Source organism: Callionymus lyra, chromosome 14, assembly GCF_982586985.1.
Source record: "Callionymus lyra chromosome 14, fCalLyr1.hap1.1, whole genome shotgun sequence".
Lineage (NCBI taxonomy): Eukaryota > Metazoa > Chordata > Actinopteri > Syngnathiformes > Callionymidae > Callionymus > Callionymus lyra.
In genome coordinates, this window is record NC_141831.1 from 6,389,525 (window position 1) to 6,407,175 (window position 17,651).

The 17,651-nt window shown below is 31.2% G+C and overlaps 1 protein-coding gene across 1 annotated transcript; it reads right to left on the minus strand.

The window, feature by feature from the left end:
- Nucleotides 1-5,144: 5,144 nt before the first annotated feature.
- On the minus strand, nucleotides 5,145-9,017 carry LOC148065852 (transcriptional coactivator YAP1-like). Its single transcript, XM_087808095.1, has 4 exons — nucleotides 9,013-9,017; nucleotides 7,483-7,628; nucleotides 5,473-5,574; nucleotides 5,145-5,295 (listed from the first exon to the last, which is right to left on the minus strand). Exons 1-4 carry the CDS (start codon nucleotides 9,015-9,017, stop codon nucleotides 5,159-5,161), a joined length of 390 nt encoding a protein of 129 aa, XP_087664221.1. The 3' UTR covers nucleotides 5,145-5,158.
- Nucleotides 9,018-17,651: the final 8,634 nt, after the last annotated feature.

Here is a 17,651-nt window from a genome sequence, read left to right on the forward strand (position 1 = left end):
CAAATATAAACTTTTACACTCGTCTGAACTACTTCACAACAGTGTGATGTCAAAACATATTTTTAAAAAGAACGATTATAAACTGTTAATACAGTCTCAGTTGATGTTTTCGTTGTTTTCTGATCACGAAAAAGAGAAATCATTGGGATTTATTCAGAAGAAATTGCATTTTTTTCACAGAACAAACGTTATAAAGAGAGTCAGTATCACCCGATGTGAGATAATTGTAAAACATGACAAGAGTTCTAGAGCAGGTTTCGAACCCGCGACTCCAAAAGACGAGACATTAACTCACTGAGCTAAACAGAGGTTGTGGGCGGAGCTTCAACACAATACCTTCTAGTGAAGGACGAGACCATCAGAGCGAACTATCATTTCTGTTGAAATCTTTTGACGTCAGAATCTACTGATGGATCGTGAGATGTAGTTGAACATGTTTAAACTCCACACGTTAAAACAAAGTTGATACTTTGTCATGAAACTATATCTAAACTGATGCAGCAGTGATGACGTCACCTGATCGTTTATGCAAGTATGATCCAGTGACTCGGTACTCGTTTGCTTTTGTCTGGTGGCACAATTATGATGGATTTAAAAGGCTTCGAATTGTTTTATATTGAATTTTAAATGCTACGAATTAAAAAAATATTGAATAATTGAAATTAAAATAAAACAAATGTTGAATTATTGAAATTAAAATATAACAAATATTGAATAATTGAAATTAAAATATAACGAATATTGAATAAATGAAATTAAAATATAACAAATATTGAATAATTGAAATGAATTCAACCTTTCAATATTCTGATGGCATTGACGTACTTCCATAATAGTTGTAATTTGTTTGTTTTTAATACTTTCATTCAATAATTTCTTCATTTAAAGTTTTTTGTAAGTTTTTTAATAATTTAATTGAATAATTTCTACAATGAAAGGTTTTAATTTGTTTTTAAAAATACTTTAATTCAATACTTTCTGCATTGAAAGGTTTTAATTAGTTTTTTAAATAATTTAATTCAACACTTTCTACATTGAAAGGTTGACTTTGTTTTTATAGAATATATGAATTCAATAATTTCTTGATTAAAAAGGTTGTTTTTTTTATATAAAATGACTGAATTCTTCAATTTGAATGTTGTGGGAAAAAAAACAAATCTTTTCCAAATGAATGTTTGTTTTTTTACACATAGAGTTTGATATTCTGATTCCAATAATTGAAAAATAACGTTTCTAAAATTCAACATTTTTGAATTAAATTCCTAGCCTTTTTAAAATTCAATATAAAAACGTTGGTATAATAGAGTCACCAGACAAAACCAACAGAGCACCGAGCAACAAAATATCCACATCTTAAGAAAAAGTCAGAGGTTTGCGTATTTAAAAGTTTATTGACACAGAAACGTTTTTATAAAATGATAAAAGTGGGAGTAAAATGTAAAAATCTTATATAAAGCTCATGCTGATTGCCTTCAAACTCTGGTAATAACATAGTAACATATGGAGTGTCATGCATGCGGCGATAAATAACAACCCGACTAGGTAGTGTGTTGCGTTCGTGCAGGAGCGAGAAAAAAACAAAACAACCCTTCGTCGCACGCGTCACTCGGATATCATTAAAAAACTGGATCTAATTTCAATAGATGAGATAATTGACCTTGTTTTTTCTTTTTTAATGATTCACAAACCGTTTGTTAAAAAAAAGATTCAAACTCAGGTAGAAAAATAAAATCACAGCACAAACAATCCAGGAGTAAAAACAGAGTTAATACAGAAAAAAAAGTACTGATGTTGGCGGGAAGAAGTAAATGTTAGGCGGGAAAATGAACATCACGGCATCTGCTATTAGTACAAACAAGTGTTTGGTTTTTCTCGGGAAGATCCACTAGTTTGACTTTCTGTCGACACCCGTCGGTGTTGAGTCAGTATCGTAGCGTTGTCAGTGTGAGCGAGTCCTTCTCTTCCCAGCATTCACCCTCCATCTCCAACGACGTCGTCAGATATCGTCGGCTTCGGATCCATCGAGTCCATCTGCTGTCGCACTCCTGGGAAATATTGACTCACGAACGCTCGTAGAGAAGAAGCTAAAAACTTGATCTTTGCCCTAAAAAAAAACAACTAAAACCTTCTTTTAAAAAAAAACAAAAAACGTCTATTTATCTGTTTGAACTCCTGAAGAAAAAGCTCCTTAAATTGACGATAAAACGCTGATGTTTAGTGTTTTTAATTCATCATTATAAGTCAAAAGTAACAATAGTGAGGCTTAAAGCTTTTCTTCTAATACTGCTGCAGCTTTTTTTGTTGTTTTCGTTTTTTGGTCCGAGCGACGACACTAGTATCGTTGTTTCCTCTTCGTCTTCTATTTCTACAAGGCACTGCTGGTTTTTTTCTTCCACACAGAAGTTTTAATACTGCATAATATAATGGTCTGTAAAAGTCTGGGACTAAATAAGCATCTTTAGAAGAGGATTAGAAGTGGTGAGTGTCGTCGTAGAGTTTGATTGTAACCCTTGATTTTAAGAGTAGATTTGAAAAATAGATATAAATGCTCCGTCGTTAGTGTTTTGGATTACTTGGCTCGTTCAGTGTCAGGAGTCCATCACCGTCCGTCTATAGCCAAGTGAGCAGGCTGTCTCTGTCCATGTGAGACCCGGACAGCACCGTCTCCATGTCCATCAGGAGGTCCGAGCTCAGGCCTTCGGGGATGCAGGGCATCAGTTCGTCGCCCTCGGACATGGGCAGCACCGGCATGGAGTCCTGCAGGGCCATGGACGACTCGTTGGTGTCGCCTGGAGAGAAAACAAATGATCAAAAAGAAGCAGAAAATATTCTTTTTTTTTAGATGAAAGTCCACCATGATGTTCGTTGTTATTGATTTCTTAATGGATCACTTGTGTTTCGGTTGCTCTACTGCGACATCTGGTGGTCAGTCAGAAGAACTCTTCAGACAAATATTTTTATGTTAGTAACAACTATTTATTGAATTATTTATATGAATAATTGAGTTAAATCGTTTCTATATCGAAAGATTTTATTTATTTATAATATTTGAAAAAATATTTAAAAAAATCTAAATTAATTCTTAATTCGACATTATTATACCATTTATAAATATATCTATAAACATTTAAACTTAACATTTTTCCATTCTTGGCCTTACTTAAGTTGAACCTCGGAACAGGCCTCAAAACTACATCTCCCAGAGATCTCTAGCAAAAACTAAAATGGCCGCCTGTCATGTTTCTGCTAAAGCAAAAGTTAATATTTGAGTTTGTGAAATGTAAAAGTAAAAGCTCTCAAGTGTTAGTTTAATGTCTTAAATGAGTCTTTAATGAGTCTTTACTGACGGAACATACGAGAGGAAAATACATAAAAGCATTTAATACTTTAAAAAACATTTTTTAATCATTTAAATCTTGAAATCTTAATTTGTTTTTATTTAATTTAATTTTTTTTTTGTTTAAGTTTCATTTCACGATTGAATCAACATTTCATTCATTTCCAATCGTATCATAAATTACTATTATTAAAAAATATCAGAATTATTGTAATTAGATTAATAATATAATAATAATAATTCACCATTTTGTTTGTAGTGCACTTTATATTTGAATATAATCAAACTGTCTGTACAAATCGAATTTCATTTTAAAATAAACGAATATTCTAATAACATTATTGAAAAAAAAAAACATATTTAATCTTTCAATATATCAATTATTCAATTAAATTATTCAAAATAAATATTAAAAGCTTAAAAAGCACCTTTAAATAAAAAAGTATATCAAAGTTTCAACATTTAAAATGTTAAATTCAATCATTAAATATTCCGATGATATTCTTTTATTTTAATGAATCAACGGTTCAGTCTAGTTGCGCTGCAGCTACAGCGACATCTAGTGGCCACCCGTTCAGCGTGGGTTCGTGGTTCTGGCTCCGGATTCTGACGTCCAGAGAGGGAACGTGAGCCTGCGTGTTCCTGTCGTGATCCATCCCACCGGGAATCTGGTTCCTCACCCCTGAGTCCTGCAGACCCGTGGAATCAAATCCTTTAAGAGTCTTAGACCATCTTGTCCAGGAGAGGACGTGATAGTTTGTGTCTTAAAATCACTCAAGAATAGATTGAAATTCTTCTTTTAGTTGATAATGAAACTAGAAACAGGTCAATGTCCATCTGGGTCCACAAATAACTTGAAGAATGTTCTGTGTTTTGTTAAGGAGTTTTAGCTTCTCCTACCTGAACACATGTTTTTTTACGCTTAAACATTATTATAAAATGTGTAAATTATTCAATTGAACATTCATTTAATTGCTAAGAATAAATAATCAAATACATTCAAATCATTTAAATTGAATGACATGGAAGTAAATAAATGAAGTTAAGATTGAATACATTAAGAAATAATAATTATAATGAATAAAATGTGGTTTAAGGGGACGTTTTTAAATTAAATGAAATTAAATGAAATTCAATTTTAAACACAAGTTTGAAGAGTCTATAGGTCACGTTGACCTCTGACCTGTGGTGGAGTTAAATAAAATAAAATAAAATAAAATTTGAAACATGAGTTTGAAGAATCTATAGGTCAAGTTGACCTCTGACCTATGTAGGAATAAAATAAAATAAAATAAAATAAAATAAAATAACATTTTAAACACAAGTTTGAAGAGGCAATTTGTCATGTTGACCTCTGACCTGTGGAGGAATAAAATAAAATAAATTAAAATTTTAAACAAGAGTTGGAAGAGTCTTAAGGACAAGTTGACCTCTGACTTATGTAGGAATAAAATAAAATAAATAAAATAAATAAAATAAATAAAATAAATAAAATAAATAAAATAAATAAAATAAAAAACACAAGTTGGAATATTCTAAAGGTCACACTGACCTCTGACCTGTGGTGGAGTAAAATAAAATAAAATAACATTTTAAACACAAGTTTCAAGAGTCTATTTGTCACGTTAACCTCTGACCTGTGAAAGATTAAAATAAAATAAAAAAAATGAATACAATTTAATTTAATTTAATTTAATTTAATTTAATTTAATTTAATTTAATTTAATTTTAATTTTAATTTAATTTAATTTAATTTAATTTAATTTAATTTAATTTAATTTAATTTAATTTAATTTAATTAATTTAATTTAATTTAAAAACTCAAGTTTGAAGAGTCTGAAGGTCACATTGACCTCTGACCTGTGGTGGAAGCTGCATCTGTTGTTTGCACCTCAGCCGCTCCTTGTCTTGTCGCTGCTGCATGGCCATGTTGAGCAGCCCCGGGTTCAACTTCTGGGCTACAACACAAACACACAAACAAAATGCCAACATTATAAAACACACAAAGAAAACAACAACACAAAAACCTCCACAAAAAAACAACAACAGAAGAACAACATTTGAGATCTGCGTTGTTCTAGCGATGGCTGAGCAACGTGTGATTGTCAAGTCTGTAGACACAAATTTGATGCTACCTAGACGCGGGTCGACCCATGAGGTGTTCTTATTTATGTGATCGATGTAGAACACCTCTCCGTCCGCGGACACCGCCTGCTCCCAGCCTTCAGGCAGAGGACCTGAGTGTCAGTGAAAGTACACAGTGAGGAAGCCATGAAAGAACTGGACGTTTGAGTTCAAGATCAAGAAGCTAGCGCGCCTTTCTTTAGCGTTTCTGCGCGATGCTAGCTGAGAGGACGTGTTAACGTGCTCGATGTTGACGTATTTAGAGATGGACAATTCACCGCTTTGTCATTTCAATTGATATTTTACACTTTAGCTACAAAGCTAATGTTTGCTGCTAATGTTTGCCAACGTTTACTAATGTTTGCTAATGTTTACTAATGTTTGCTAATGTTTGCTAATGTTTACTAATGTTTGCTAATGTTTGCTAATGTTTGCTAATGTTTACTAATGTTTGCTAATGTTTGCTAATGTTTACTAATGTTTACTAATGTTTGCTAATGTTTGCTAATGTTTGCTAATGTTTACTAATGTTTGCTAATGTTTACTAATGTTTACTAATGTTTGCTAATGTTTGCTAATGTTTGCTAATGTTTGCTAATGTTTACTAATGTTTGCTAATGTTTGCTAATGTTTACTAATGTTTACTAATGTTTGCTAATGTTTACTAATGTTTGCTAATGTTTGCTAATGTTTACTAATGTTTACTAATGTTTACTAATGTTTGCTAATGTTTGCTAATGTTTGCTAATGTTTACTAATGTTTGCTAATGTTTGCTAATGTTTACTAATGTTTGCTAATGTTTGCCAACGTTTACTAATGTTTGCTAATGTTTAATAATGTTTACTAATGTTTGCTAATGTTTACTAATGTTTGCTAATGTTTGCTAATGTTTACTAATGTTTACTAATGTTTGCTAATGTTTGCTAATGTTTGCCTATGTTTGCTAATGTTTGCTAATGTTTGCTAATGTTAACTAACAAAAAACAAACATGTAGCTCTTTTGGTCACAGTCATGAGAAATGAGCAGGAAGTTAGTTGTGGTTTCAAGCTAAGATGCTAAAGATTAGCATAGCAGGGGAAACTTATGAGTCATTATTTATCTCTTTATTCAAAACTAAAGATGGTAAACAGAATTAAATCGAGTTTTCTGGAGTTTTACTCTGGTTCTGTATAGAAAAAGACTGATTTCAATTCTATTTTCTTTGCATTTTTCTGAAAGTTTTTCAGTACTTTACTCGAATTTCTTTAATAGTAGAAATAGCTCCTGATTTTTCAAAATACACTTAAAGAAAGTAAATATTTAAAGTTAGTTTGTTTCAACGTTTATGATTTAAAATGGATTAAGATATAATTGTCATTAATATTGCTACACTTAACTAACCTAATGCCATTAGTTGCAAAAAAAATGATCATAATACTTTTTATTTAAAAAAAAAAGAATCTAGGGACAATCTCTTTTTTTTTTTTTTTACACAAAATAAAACACATTTCATGCAGTAATAATCAATACAGCACAAATAAAATAGTTTATTTTTACTTTCTTTGCTGCAAATCATCAATATATTAATTTATTCTCATTGTTTTTTGCATTTGTTTTAAGTTTTGAGAGCAATTTTACACAATTTAATGTCAACACATTGGGTTTAATACGTGAAAAATGACTCTGTTTACAAAAATACATTAGTCGTTATAATAATAATATATTTTAATCTGTGTTTTAGATCTTTTAAAATCCTCGATTTCATCTTTGTATCTTAATAATGAACATTAATCGTCGTGAACTTGTCCATCAATGAAAACCATCAACATCTGAATCATAGTTTGTCTTTAAAGGTTAAAATAATTCTCTTAACAACAACATGTTATCGACAAAAGTGCATCTAAAGATCCGACATCTTGGTTTGAACTTGTAATGACTAGAAACCACCACAAGTCTAACAGGTTCAAGGTTCGAGAGCCGGTCGAGCTGCTGATTTGGAAGTGAAGCATCATGGGAGGACGGAGTGGGTTTGACGGGTACCTGTCTCCGGGTTGATGCTCTGTGGGGAGGTGGGGGCGGCCGGGTTGCTGAGGGAGTGTGAGTGGACGGGGGTCCAGGGATGCTGGGCCGCAGACTGGAGCTGAGACAGACGAGGGTCGTGCCAAGTTGTTGTTTTCTCCACGTGACTGCAAATAAAACATGTCTGAACAAACATAAACTCAAGTGACCTCAGGTTTCTCGGCTGGATCTACCTGTACAACCCACACACACACACACACACACGCACGCACACACACACTCTAACACCCACACACGCACACACACGAACACAAATTCACCACAACTTGGTGCCGTGACCCTTGGCGTGGTCTGCTGGTCTGGTGGTTTGAAGGCCTGTTCGATTCCGAGACGAACTCTGAGCTGATAGTTAAAGCTTACATATAATTTTTAGTTTAGGTTGCCTGGAAGAATAAACGTAAGTCTCTGGTTCTGTCACAAATTTAGATTATATTCCTCAATAGTGCTTTCTCAAGCTGATGCTCGGTTTTTGGGGTATTGTATGGTCAGTTGTTGTTTGTTGTTGTTTTAAGTATAGACAACATTATCGTGTCCCGGGTTGAAGTTTTGAAGAAAACGTTTGATTAGAATTTAAGTTGAATTGATTGGCTGAGGAGATGGTAACCCCTGGGATTCAGAGTAGGGGTGGAAGTATAACCGGCTCCCTCTACGGGGCATCTGACGTTTTTACAGATTTCTAAACTAGTTAGGATACTTGATTGATTATGGTAGATGTACTTTTTCGGTAAGCCAAGTAGCCATCATAAATTTGGGGATATTTGGGATTTTAAGGGTCTCTCCCAATATCCTGCTCTGCCAGCCGGTGTGTAGGCCAGTTAGATCTCATTGTGTTTCTGTGTCGAGGGGCTCCACAGGTATTTGGCAGTATAGTCAGGGCTAGTTAATTTTTCCGAACAATCACGGTGATGGATAAAGTCTCATTGGTGATCAGTTTAGAGTTGGACGGGGGTTGAAATAGATGTAATAGTTGAGGGGTCTCCTATCCAGGGTGTTTGGAAGCTAACTGAGCGATCGAGAGGCTCTCGCGATAAAGACTTCGAAACTTTAGACACGACAGGCTGGTTAGAGTCTCGTTCCATGTAGCATAGTGTGTCTCTCTCCTGTTTTAGTAAAATACTGTTGTCGTCGTATTGTCAGTCTTTTTGTTTAAATTGTCTGTGTCTGTATTTTATCTTTGGAGAATTTTCTCGCTGCGGTCCTTTTAAAAATTGTCATTCATTTGTGATATTCTTTGTGTGAGATCTCTTGACTTTGTGTGACTCAGCTGAGAGTCCATGTTCGTGTGTCTTTGGACACTATCTCTTGCTGATAAGAACTGCTTCTTGGCAGACATTTTCTCTTCAGCTGCTGCAAGGCCGACTGAGCTCCGAAAGAGAGTTTCCTTGTTGGTGGGAGTGGTTTCACTTGGAGGTTGGACTTTTAAGACTTCGCTCTTTTCCTCACCGACCCTCCCATTGTATTCATGTCTTCTCTAAACACACACATTCTTACGTCATCTTGAATTATATTCTCTAGACTGTTTGTTTATGAAAGAAAATAACAATATTTAAAGTTAATGTGTAATTTAATTGTTAACTTATTACGTTTCCTCTTACCTTTATTAATTGTTGTCATTTCTATTTTTATTGATTTCTATTATTTGTTGTTATCAGTATTATTGTTTTCAATTTTCCTTAAATTTTTTTCCCTTTATTGTTTTTCTTTTAAGTATTTGGATTGGGTTTGGTATAATTATCTTTTCTCTTTATTAGGTAACATTCTTTGTTGACAATAGTTATTTGACTAGTATTCCTGTTTCTTAATTAAGGTATATATGTGTACATACAGTTAATTAGTGGTATAATTGGTTTAAGAAAAAAAAACTAAAAAACTAAAATTTCAATTTTCTCCTTCTTCTGCTGTGTTCAATAACAATAACACAATTAACATTGATTGTTGGCTCACTGCTGTATGTAGTAATGATCTTGACCATCCTCTCTTCCTATTTCACATTTTCAATTGATCAACTCACAATTGGTCACATTGCATTTAACTTTTGGTGTTTTCTCTAATTCTGCTTATCTGAAACAAGTGTGTCATTGACTGCTTGCACGTGTGTACGTTTGTTGATATCTAGTTCCTGTTTTTGTCTTCTTCTACTCTCAATTTCTGATCTTTGGTGTTGTGTTTGCTGTGCTGCCCCCTGCTGGTCTTTCTCTTTCTTTACTTCTTAATTAACTTTTGTTCTGACTCAATTGGTGTAATTATTTAATTATTAATTAATTGAATCAATTAAATGTAATCAATTAAATGTATCTAGTTAGATCAGTATTCATGTTTATTTTGTTTTCTTAAATGTTCAATTATTACATTGAAATTACATAAAATAGAATTACATTTTATTATTTTAACAATAAGTCTTAAATGTACTATTGTTTTATTATTTTTAGTAAATTAGGGATTGGATTCTTATTTTTTTTAATTATTGTAAATTAGAATATTAAGTTATATGTTGTATTTGGTCTTTAGACAGTCACTCTTATTCCTCTGTCAATTGTCAATTGTGCTATATATATATATATGCAACTAATTAGGAAGTTAAATAAATAATAATAAATAAATAATAAGTTGTTAATTGACTATTGTTTTGACTTGAAAATGTTTAATTAATTAGTTTATATTAGTATTATTATTTTATTAGATCTAATTGCATTTATTATTTTCCAATTATTCCATTTGATTTTAATTTTATTGTTTTTATTATTAATATCTAAACTTACTATTTGTTTTATTGATCTCGGATTTTATAATATTTTAATAAGTTAATAAAAGTTCTGGTTCTTAATTTAGATTTTTAGATTCTTCCTCTTTCATATTTTCATTTAATTATTTATTTTGCTAATTGCTTCTTTACCTTTTATTTTTAGCATTATTATTAATATTATCAATATTATTATTCATTTATTGACCTCTTTTTAAGAGAAAAGTAACTATTACTACTGGTGACAAGTTAAAGCTCCTGACAGGGAAGAAAAATAAGAAACGTTACTCTGTTTTTAACTTAATGGTAAATCTTATTATGAGTGGTTTACTCACATCAATGATTTCTGAGAATTCATAACAAATAAAATAGTTTAACAAAGTTCTCTTATTGAGCTCCAGATACAGCTAATTAAGATCAACTTAAAGACTTGAAAGAGCTTCTCTAAAAATAGAGAGATGATGATAGTTCTAGGGTCCTATCATAGCTCCCTATTGGCCACTGGCTGGAGTGCATGGGTGTGAGAATTTGTTTGTGATTTGACGAAAAAAGCAGACAAATCTAGCCTGTTAGAGACATGATATCTTTCTGAGTCTAAGATGTTACAGTAAACAGTTAATCCCAGAATAACATACTCTGATTGCTCCACTCAGAGCTATGATTATAGAGACTATACTATAGAGACTAGACTATATAGACTATACTATAGAGACCAGACTATATAGACTATACTCAACCATTCCATCTTGATGTGAGTGAAATTGCGCTATATAAATAGAGATTATTATTATTATTATTATTATATATTGTTCTTTGGCCAATTAGACTTAAATAGTGAAAATAGTAAAACTAGAGACTAAAATACTGTAAGAGGGAAGGTCAAAGAAAAAATAATAGATTAAGAGATAAATTAAACCTCTGTTTCTCTCTCTTCTCCATGAAGTCAAAACATGCTAATAATTTGAACTCTCTGCTAACTTCAAGGTTTATTCATATAAAACACATGACAAACTTTAACAGACATCCACAGATCTACCAAGTTTGGAATACACATGTTGGTTTAGAAAACAGCTTGAGAATAAATTACGACTGTGTTTGACTATCTCTGTGACTTAGGTAGTAAATAGGAAGGGGTTAATTTTGTCTACATGAAGTAGTATGAGTAAATTATGAACATCAAGTATGATTTAAAGATGTATTGTTTCTGTTTTGTCCAAAGAATGCGATGCTGTTCATCTCTGTTGACGGGGGAGTACGTCAACAACACCTCACATGAAGAGCCGACATCGATGGTCGCCGAAAACGGGGCTGCTACTTCCTTTGTACCTCACTAAAGAGGTTTTTTAAAGAAGTGGATACTGGATGTATATCAATATCTATTTTAACAAAATTTGGAATATGTTTTTTAATTTTTTTTTTATTTAAGAGAAATGCTCATAATGTATAACTGTATTCATTAAATGAATCTGTTGCTCTGTTGCTTTCTCACAAATGTAATCTTTGTGTGGCACTATACGGATGATAGTTTAACATGTTTAGTTTGTGATCAGATTCACGATTATTATTTTGTAATCAGACTTGTCTTTGTTTTATTGCATCATTATTTCATGATGCAATCGGGGGGAATGTAAGGAAATGACAACTTTACTGTAATCAATCATCTGGATTTAACACACATTTCAAATAGTCACTTGATTAACTGATAATCTTTCATATTTAATTCATATTAAATAATCATTGCATTGCATCCATTCACTGCAACAACTCAGGTTCACAGGCACAGTTCAAATTAAGCCTTTCAGACACTGAGAAAGATTTAACAATCCCAGATTCCCAGCAAGTCTGTGGACACCTGTTTGAGAACTCACACTGAAAGACACAACAGGCCAGCGATAGATCTCTCTGTTGATAGATCTCTCTGTTGCTAGCGCCGTGTTCAAGTAAGTTTGTCTCTGTCTTCTGCATAATTCACTAAACGAGAATTTTTCTTAAACTCATCCATGTGTCTGTCCTTCATTTTCCACCTCCACATACGAGACTGGGTAGGGTTCGGTTCATCGGAACACAAAATCCCCACAGTACACTTAAACATTAATATCAAATGTGTCAATTATTCAATTGAAATCACTCAAAAAAGATCATTAGTTGTTAATGAGACGTGAAACTTTCAAATTTCCATCTGGATCCACACATTAATTTGAAGAATAAACAGTGTTTTGTGTTGACATTTTATTGAAATTAAATATTACAAATATTAAATAATTTAAATTAAAATATAACAAATAATAATGGAAATGGAAAGGTAAAGATGTTACAAATACATTAAAGAACCAATTTGTTCTCCTTATCAAGCGTCGACACTGGATTCTCTGGAACATCTTTGTCTCTCATGTTACCAAGAGTTTCTGCTCGTAAATGTCAACTTTTCTGCCTTTTGACACTCAAGGAAAGTTCAACTTCCGGTTAAAGTTTTTCAAAATAACAGAACATGTAACAAAATTAAAGCATACAAAATCCTTGAATTTTTTAAGTGCAGAAATGTCAGAAAGTAGAGAGACATTTAGAAACACTGTGTTCTCGTGTCAAACACATCATTATTGAAGCAGTCGGTGATGAGATCAGGAAGGAGATTAAAAAGAGATTATTGACCTTGTTTTCTGGAGAAAATATTTGAAAAGAGAAGAGACATCAGTGAGAAAAAGACTGAGGAGCAGAAAGAAGGAAAACAGGAAGAAAGAAGTCAGAATAATATGTGACGTAAACTCATCGACTTCATCTCTACACAAAGAAAACTGGAGTCTTTTATTGGAGGTCAATGGTTGAACTTTATTGACACTGAAGAGGAAACAAGAGTCACAATGATTACAAACAAACAGTCAAAGAAAGATTCCTCCAAACACTCGTGGATCATGTTGACGCCTCAGAGAGTCTCTGGCTGAACATCTGCTGACGCTGGAGACACTTCCAACATCTCCACTTCCTCCACAGGTGCTGGGAGCTGCTCTCTACTCCTGCTCCTCTGGACCACAACAACAACAACAACAACAACAACAACAACAACAACAACAACAACACACATCATGAAGATCACGACACTGAGCATCGCAGACCGCACTAGATGGTGATCAACCTCTGGCTCTCCGAACATTACAAGGGTCTTAGATGTGAACACACAACGATAGTCTTTCCTAACCACACACCAGAACTCTCCGCTGTGTTCCAGAGAGATGTTAGTGATCACCAGGCTCGTGTCGGAACGAGAGATTCTGTCTTCTTGTTCTTCATATACACTTAATTGTCTTCCTTCAGTTCTCTTTGTCTTCATGAACCAGAGAATCTCATCAGGCTGTTTCCAGTCACACTGTAGAGTCACGTTCTCTCCTCCAGTGAAGAACACATCAGCAGGCGGGTCAGACTCAGGACACACAATCAGAAGGTAATCATCATACTGACCACTGCGACCACAGGTGTATATACCTGTGTGGTTCAAGGTCAGTGATGGAAATATCAGAGTGTAGTTGTGACTCTCTTCATATTTCATCAATGAATAAATCCACCACACGTGTGGTTCGTTTCCACTGAAGTCAGAGCAGTTCAGCTCCAGACTCTCTCCCACCGAGCTGTGAACGTAATTAAATTTTATAGAAACATTAAACTCCTTCAGTAGTTCACAGCTCTGATGGTTCTTCTCCAGACAGTAATAATAGACCGGACCAGATCTTCTGTTAAATGTTACCAGAAGAGATGGTTTGTTCTTCACTTTCTGTAGTTTGTACATTGAAGATGTTTCATCATCAATTAAAGCTAATTCATAATTTCCTGTTATGAGGTGACCATGACGTAAAGCCCACTGGACACTCTGGTTTGGTCCCACACCGTCACAGTTCAGCTCCAGTGTCTGTCCAACATAAGGTCTCAAGTCCTGACGTCTCATCTTTCTTCTGCCACAAACCAGGAGAGTGAAGTTCTTCTCGTGCGTCACGTTGTTCTGGGTCCAGCACTGTTCTTGGTACTGACCCGAGTCTGAAACCTTCAGAGGGTCTGTTTTATAAGAAGCTTCTCTCTGAAGACTGGAGTCATGATGCTGTGAAGAGTTCCACAGAAGTTCCTTCTCCTCACCGATCCATCTTGAGATCAAGCAGACGTCATCAGCTGGTTTGTTCAGGATGAAGTCATGAGAGTCTCCTTCTCTCTTGAGGATCTCAGCGAGGATGTTGTTGGAGAAGAACGTCACCAGCAGCAGGATCAGTGCAGCCATGTCTTCGTCTGTGAGTGAGAGTCGACTCTGCTGCGACTTCATGATGTCAATCTCTTCACCATCAGCAGCTTCTCGCGTACGATTCCTGGAACTAGACGATAACATCGAGAGGATGTTCTGCGTCAACTTCCTGTCGGCTTCATCAGGTGTGGAGCTTCTACGGAAACTGTTTAAAAACATTAACATCATATTGTCCTAGTTTAAAGCAGGGGTGGGCAATTAAATTTCCTCTGGGGCCACATGATATACTGTGACTGTTGTGAGGGGCCGTCAATCCAGAGGAGAGGAACGAAGAGCTAAAATATGACAGAAAAAACAAAGCAAGTAAGTAGTAAAGAAAGAAATGTCAGCATAAAATAAACCTGGCTATGTAAAACACTTTTATAAACCTTTCATGTAAATGAAACTTATGGGAAAATAACTTATTTCTCTAAATATGTTTTTTAATACTTTAATTGAATAATTTATACATTGAAAGGTTTTAATTCTTTTTTTTAAATACTTTAATTGGATAATTTCTACATTGAAAGGTTTTAATTAGTTTTTTTTAAATAATTGAATTGAATAATTTCTACATTGAAAGGTTTTAATTCGTTTTTTTTAATACTTTAATTGAATAATTTCTACATTGAAAGGTTTTAATTAGTTTTTTTTAATAATTGAATTGAATAATTTCTACATTGAAAGGTTTTAATTAGTTTTTTTTAATACTTTAATTGAATAATTTCTACATTGAAAGGTTTTAATTCGTTTTTTTAATACTTTAATTCAATAACTTCTACATTGAAACGTTTTATTTAGTTTTTTTTAAATACTTTAATTGAATAATTTCTACATTGAAAGGTTTTAATTCGTTTTTTTTAATAATTGAATTGAATAATTTCTACATTAAAGGTTTTAATTCGTTTTTTTTAATAATTTAATTGAATAATTTCTACATTGAAAGGTTTTAATTCGTTTTTTTAATAATTTAATTCAATAATTTCTACATTGAAAGGTTTTAATTAGTTTTTTTTAATACTTTAATTGAATAATTTCTACATTGAAAGGTTTTAATTAGTTTTTTTTAAATACTTTAATTCAATAATTTCTACATTGAAAGGTTTTAGTTTGTTTTTTTAATACATTAATTGAATAATTTCTACATTGAAAGGTTTTAATTCTTTTTTTTAATACTTTTATTGAATAATTTCTACATTGAAAGGTTTTAATTAGTTTTTTTTAAATACTTTAATTGAATAATTTCTACATTGAAAGGTTTTAATTAGTTTTTTAATACTTTAATTGAATAATTTCTACATTGAAAGGTTTTAATTATTTTTTTTAATACTTTTATTGAATAATTTCTACATTGAAAGGTTTTAATAAGTTTTTTTTAAATACTTTAATTGAATAATTTCTACATTGAAAGGTTTTAATTAGTTTTTTTAATACTTTTATTGAATCATTTCTACATTGAAAGGTTTTAATTAGTTTTTTTTAAATACTTTAATTGAATAATTTCTACATTGAAAGGTTTTAATTAGTTTTTTAATACTTTAATTGAATAATTTCTACATTGAAAGGTTTTAATTATTTTTTTTTAAATACTTTAATTCAATAATTTCTACATTGAAAGGTTTTAGTTAGTTTTTTTTAAATACTTTAATTGAATAATTTCTACATTGAAACGTTTTAATTCGTTTTTTTAAATACTTTAATTGAATAATTTCTACATTGAAAGGTTTTAATTCGTTTTTTTTAAATACTTTAATTCAATAATTTCTACATTGAAAGGTTTTAGTTAGTTTTTTTTAAATACTTTAATTCAATAATTTCTACATTGAAAGGTTTTAATTAGTTTTTTTTAAATACTTTAATTGAATAATTTCTACATTGAAAGGTTTTAATTAGTTTTTTTAAATAATTGAATTGAATAATTTCTACATTGAAAGGTTTTAATTAGTTTTTTTAATACTTTAATTGAATAATTTCTACATTGAAAGGTTTTAATTCGTTTTTTTAATACTTTAATTCAATAACTTCTACATTGAAACGTTTTATTTAGTTTTTTTTAAATACTTTAATTGAATAATTTCTACATTGAAAGGTTTTAATTCGTTTTTTTTAATAATTGAATTGAATAATTTCTACATTAAAGGTTTTAATTCGTTTTTTTTAATAATTTAATTGAATAATTTCTACATTGAAAGGTTTTAATTCGTTTTTTTAATAATTTAATTCAATAATTTCTACATTGAAAGGTTTTAATTCGTTTTTTTTAATACTTTAATTCAATAATTTCTACATTGAAAGGTTTTAATTAGTTTTTTTTAAATACTTTAATTCAATAATTTCTACATTGAAAGGTTTTAGTTTGTTTTTTTAATACATTAATTGAATAATTTCTACATTGAAAGGTTTTAATTCTTTTTTTTAATACTTTTATTGAATAATTTCTACATTGAAAGGTTTTAATTAGTTTTTTTTAAATACTTTAATTGAATAATTTCTACATTGAAAGGTTTTAATTCGTTTTTTTTAATAATTTAATTGAATAATTTCTACATTGAAAGGTTTTAATTCGTTTTTTTAATAATTTAATTCAATAATTTCTACATTGAAAGGTTTTAATTAGTTTTTTTTAATACTTTAATTCAATAATTTCTACATTGAAAGGTTTTAATTAGTTTTTTTTAAATACTTTAATTCAATAATTTCTACATTGAAAGGTTTTAGTTTGTTTTTTTAATACATTAATTGAATAATTTCTACATTGAAAGGTTTTAATTCTTTTTTTTAATACTTTTATTGAATAATTTCTACATTGAAAGGTTTTAATTAGTTTTTTTTAAATACTTTAATTGAATAATTTCTACATTGAAAGGTTTTAATTAGTTTTTTTTAAATACTTTAATTCAATAATTTCTACATTGAAAGGTTTTAGTTTGTTTTTTTTAATACATTAATTGAATCATTTCTACATTGAAAGGTTTTAGTTAGTTTTTTTAAATACTCTAATTCAATCATTTCTACATTGAAAGGTTTTAATTAGATTTTTTAATACTTTAATTGAATAATTTCTACATTGAAAGGTTTTAATTTTTTTTTTTTAAATACTCTAATTCAATCGTTTCTACATTGAAAGGTTGA

Excerpts from the sequence above, each read along its gene's own strand:
- LOC148065852 (XM_087808095.1), bottom strand. Across the intron at positions 5,575-7,482 it reads GAGCATCAACCCGGAGACAG|GTCCTCTGCCTGAAGGCTGG; the intron begins GTACCCGTCAAA and ends ACTGACACTCAG. Across the intron at positions 5,296-5,472 it reads ATGGGTCGACCCGCGTCTAG|CCCAGAAGTTGAACCCGGGG; the intron begins GTAGCATCAAAT and ends TTTGTGTTGTAG.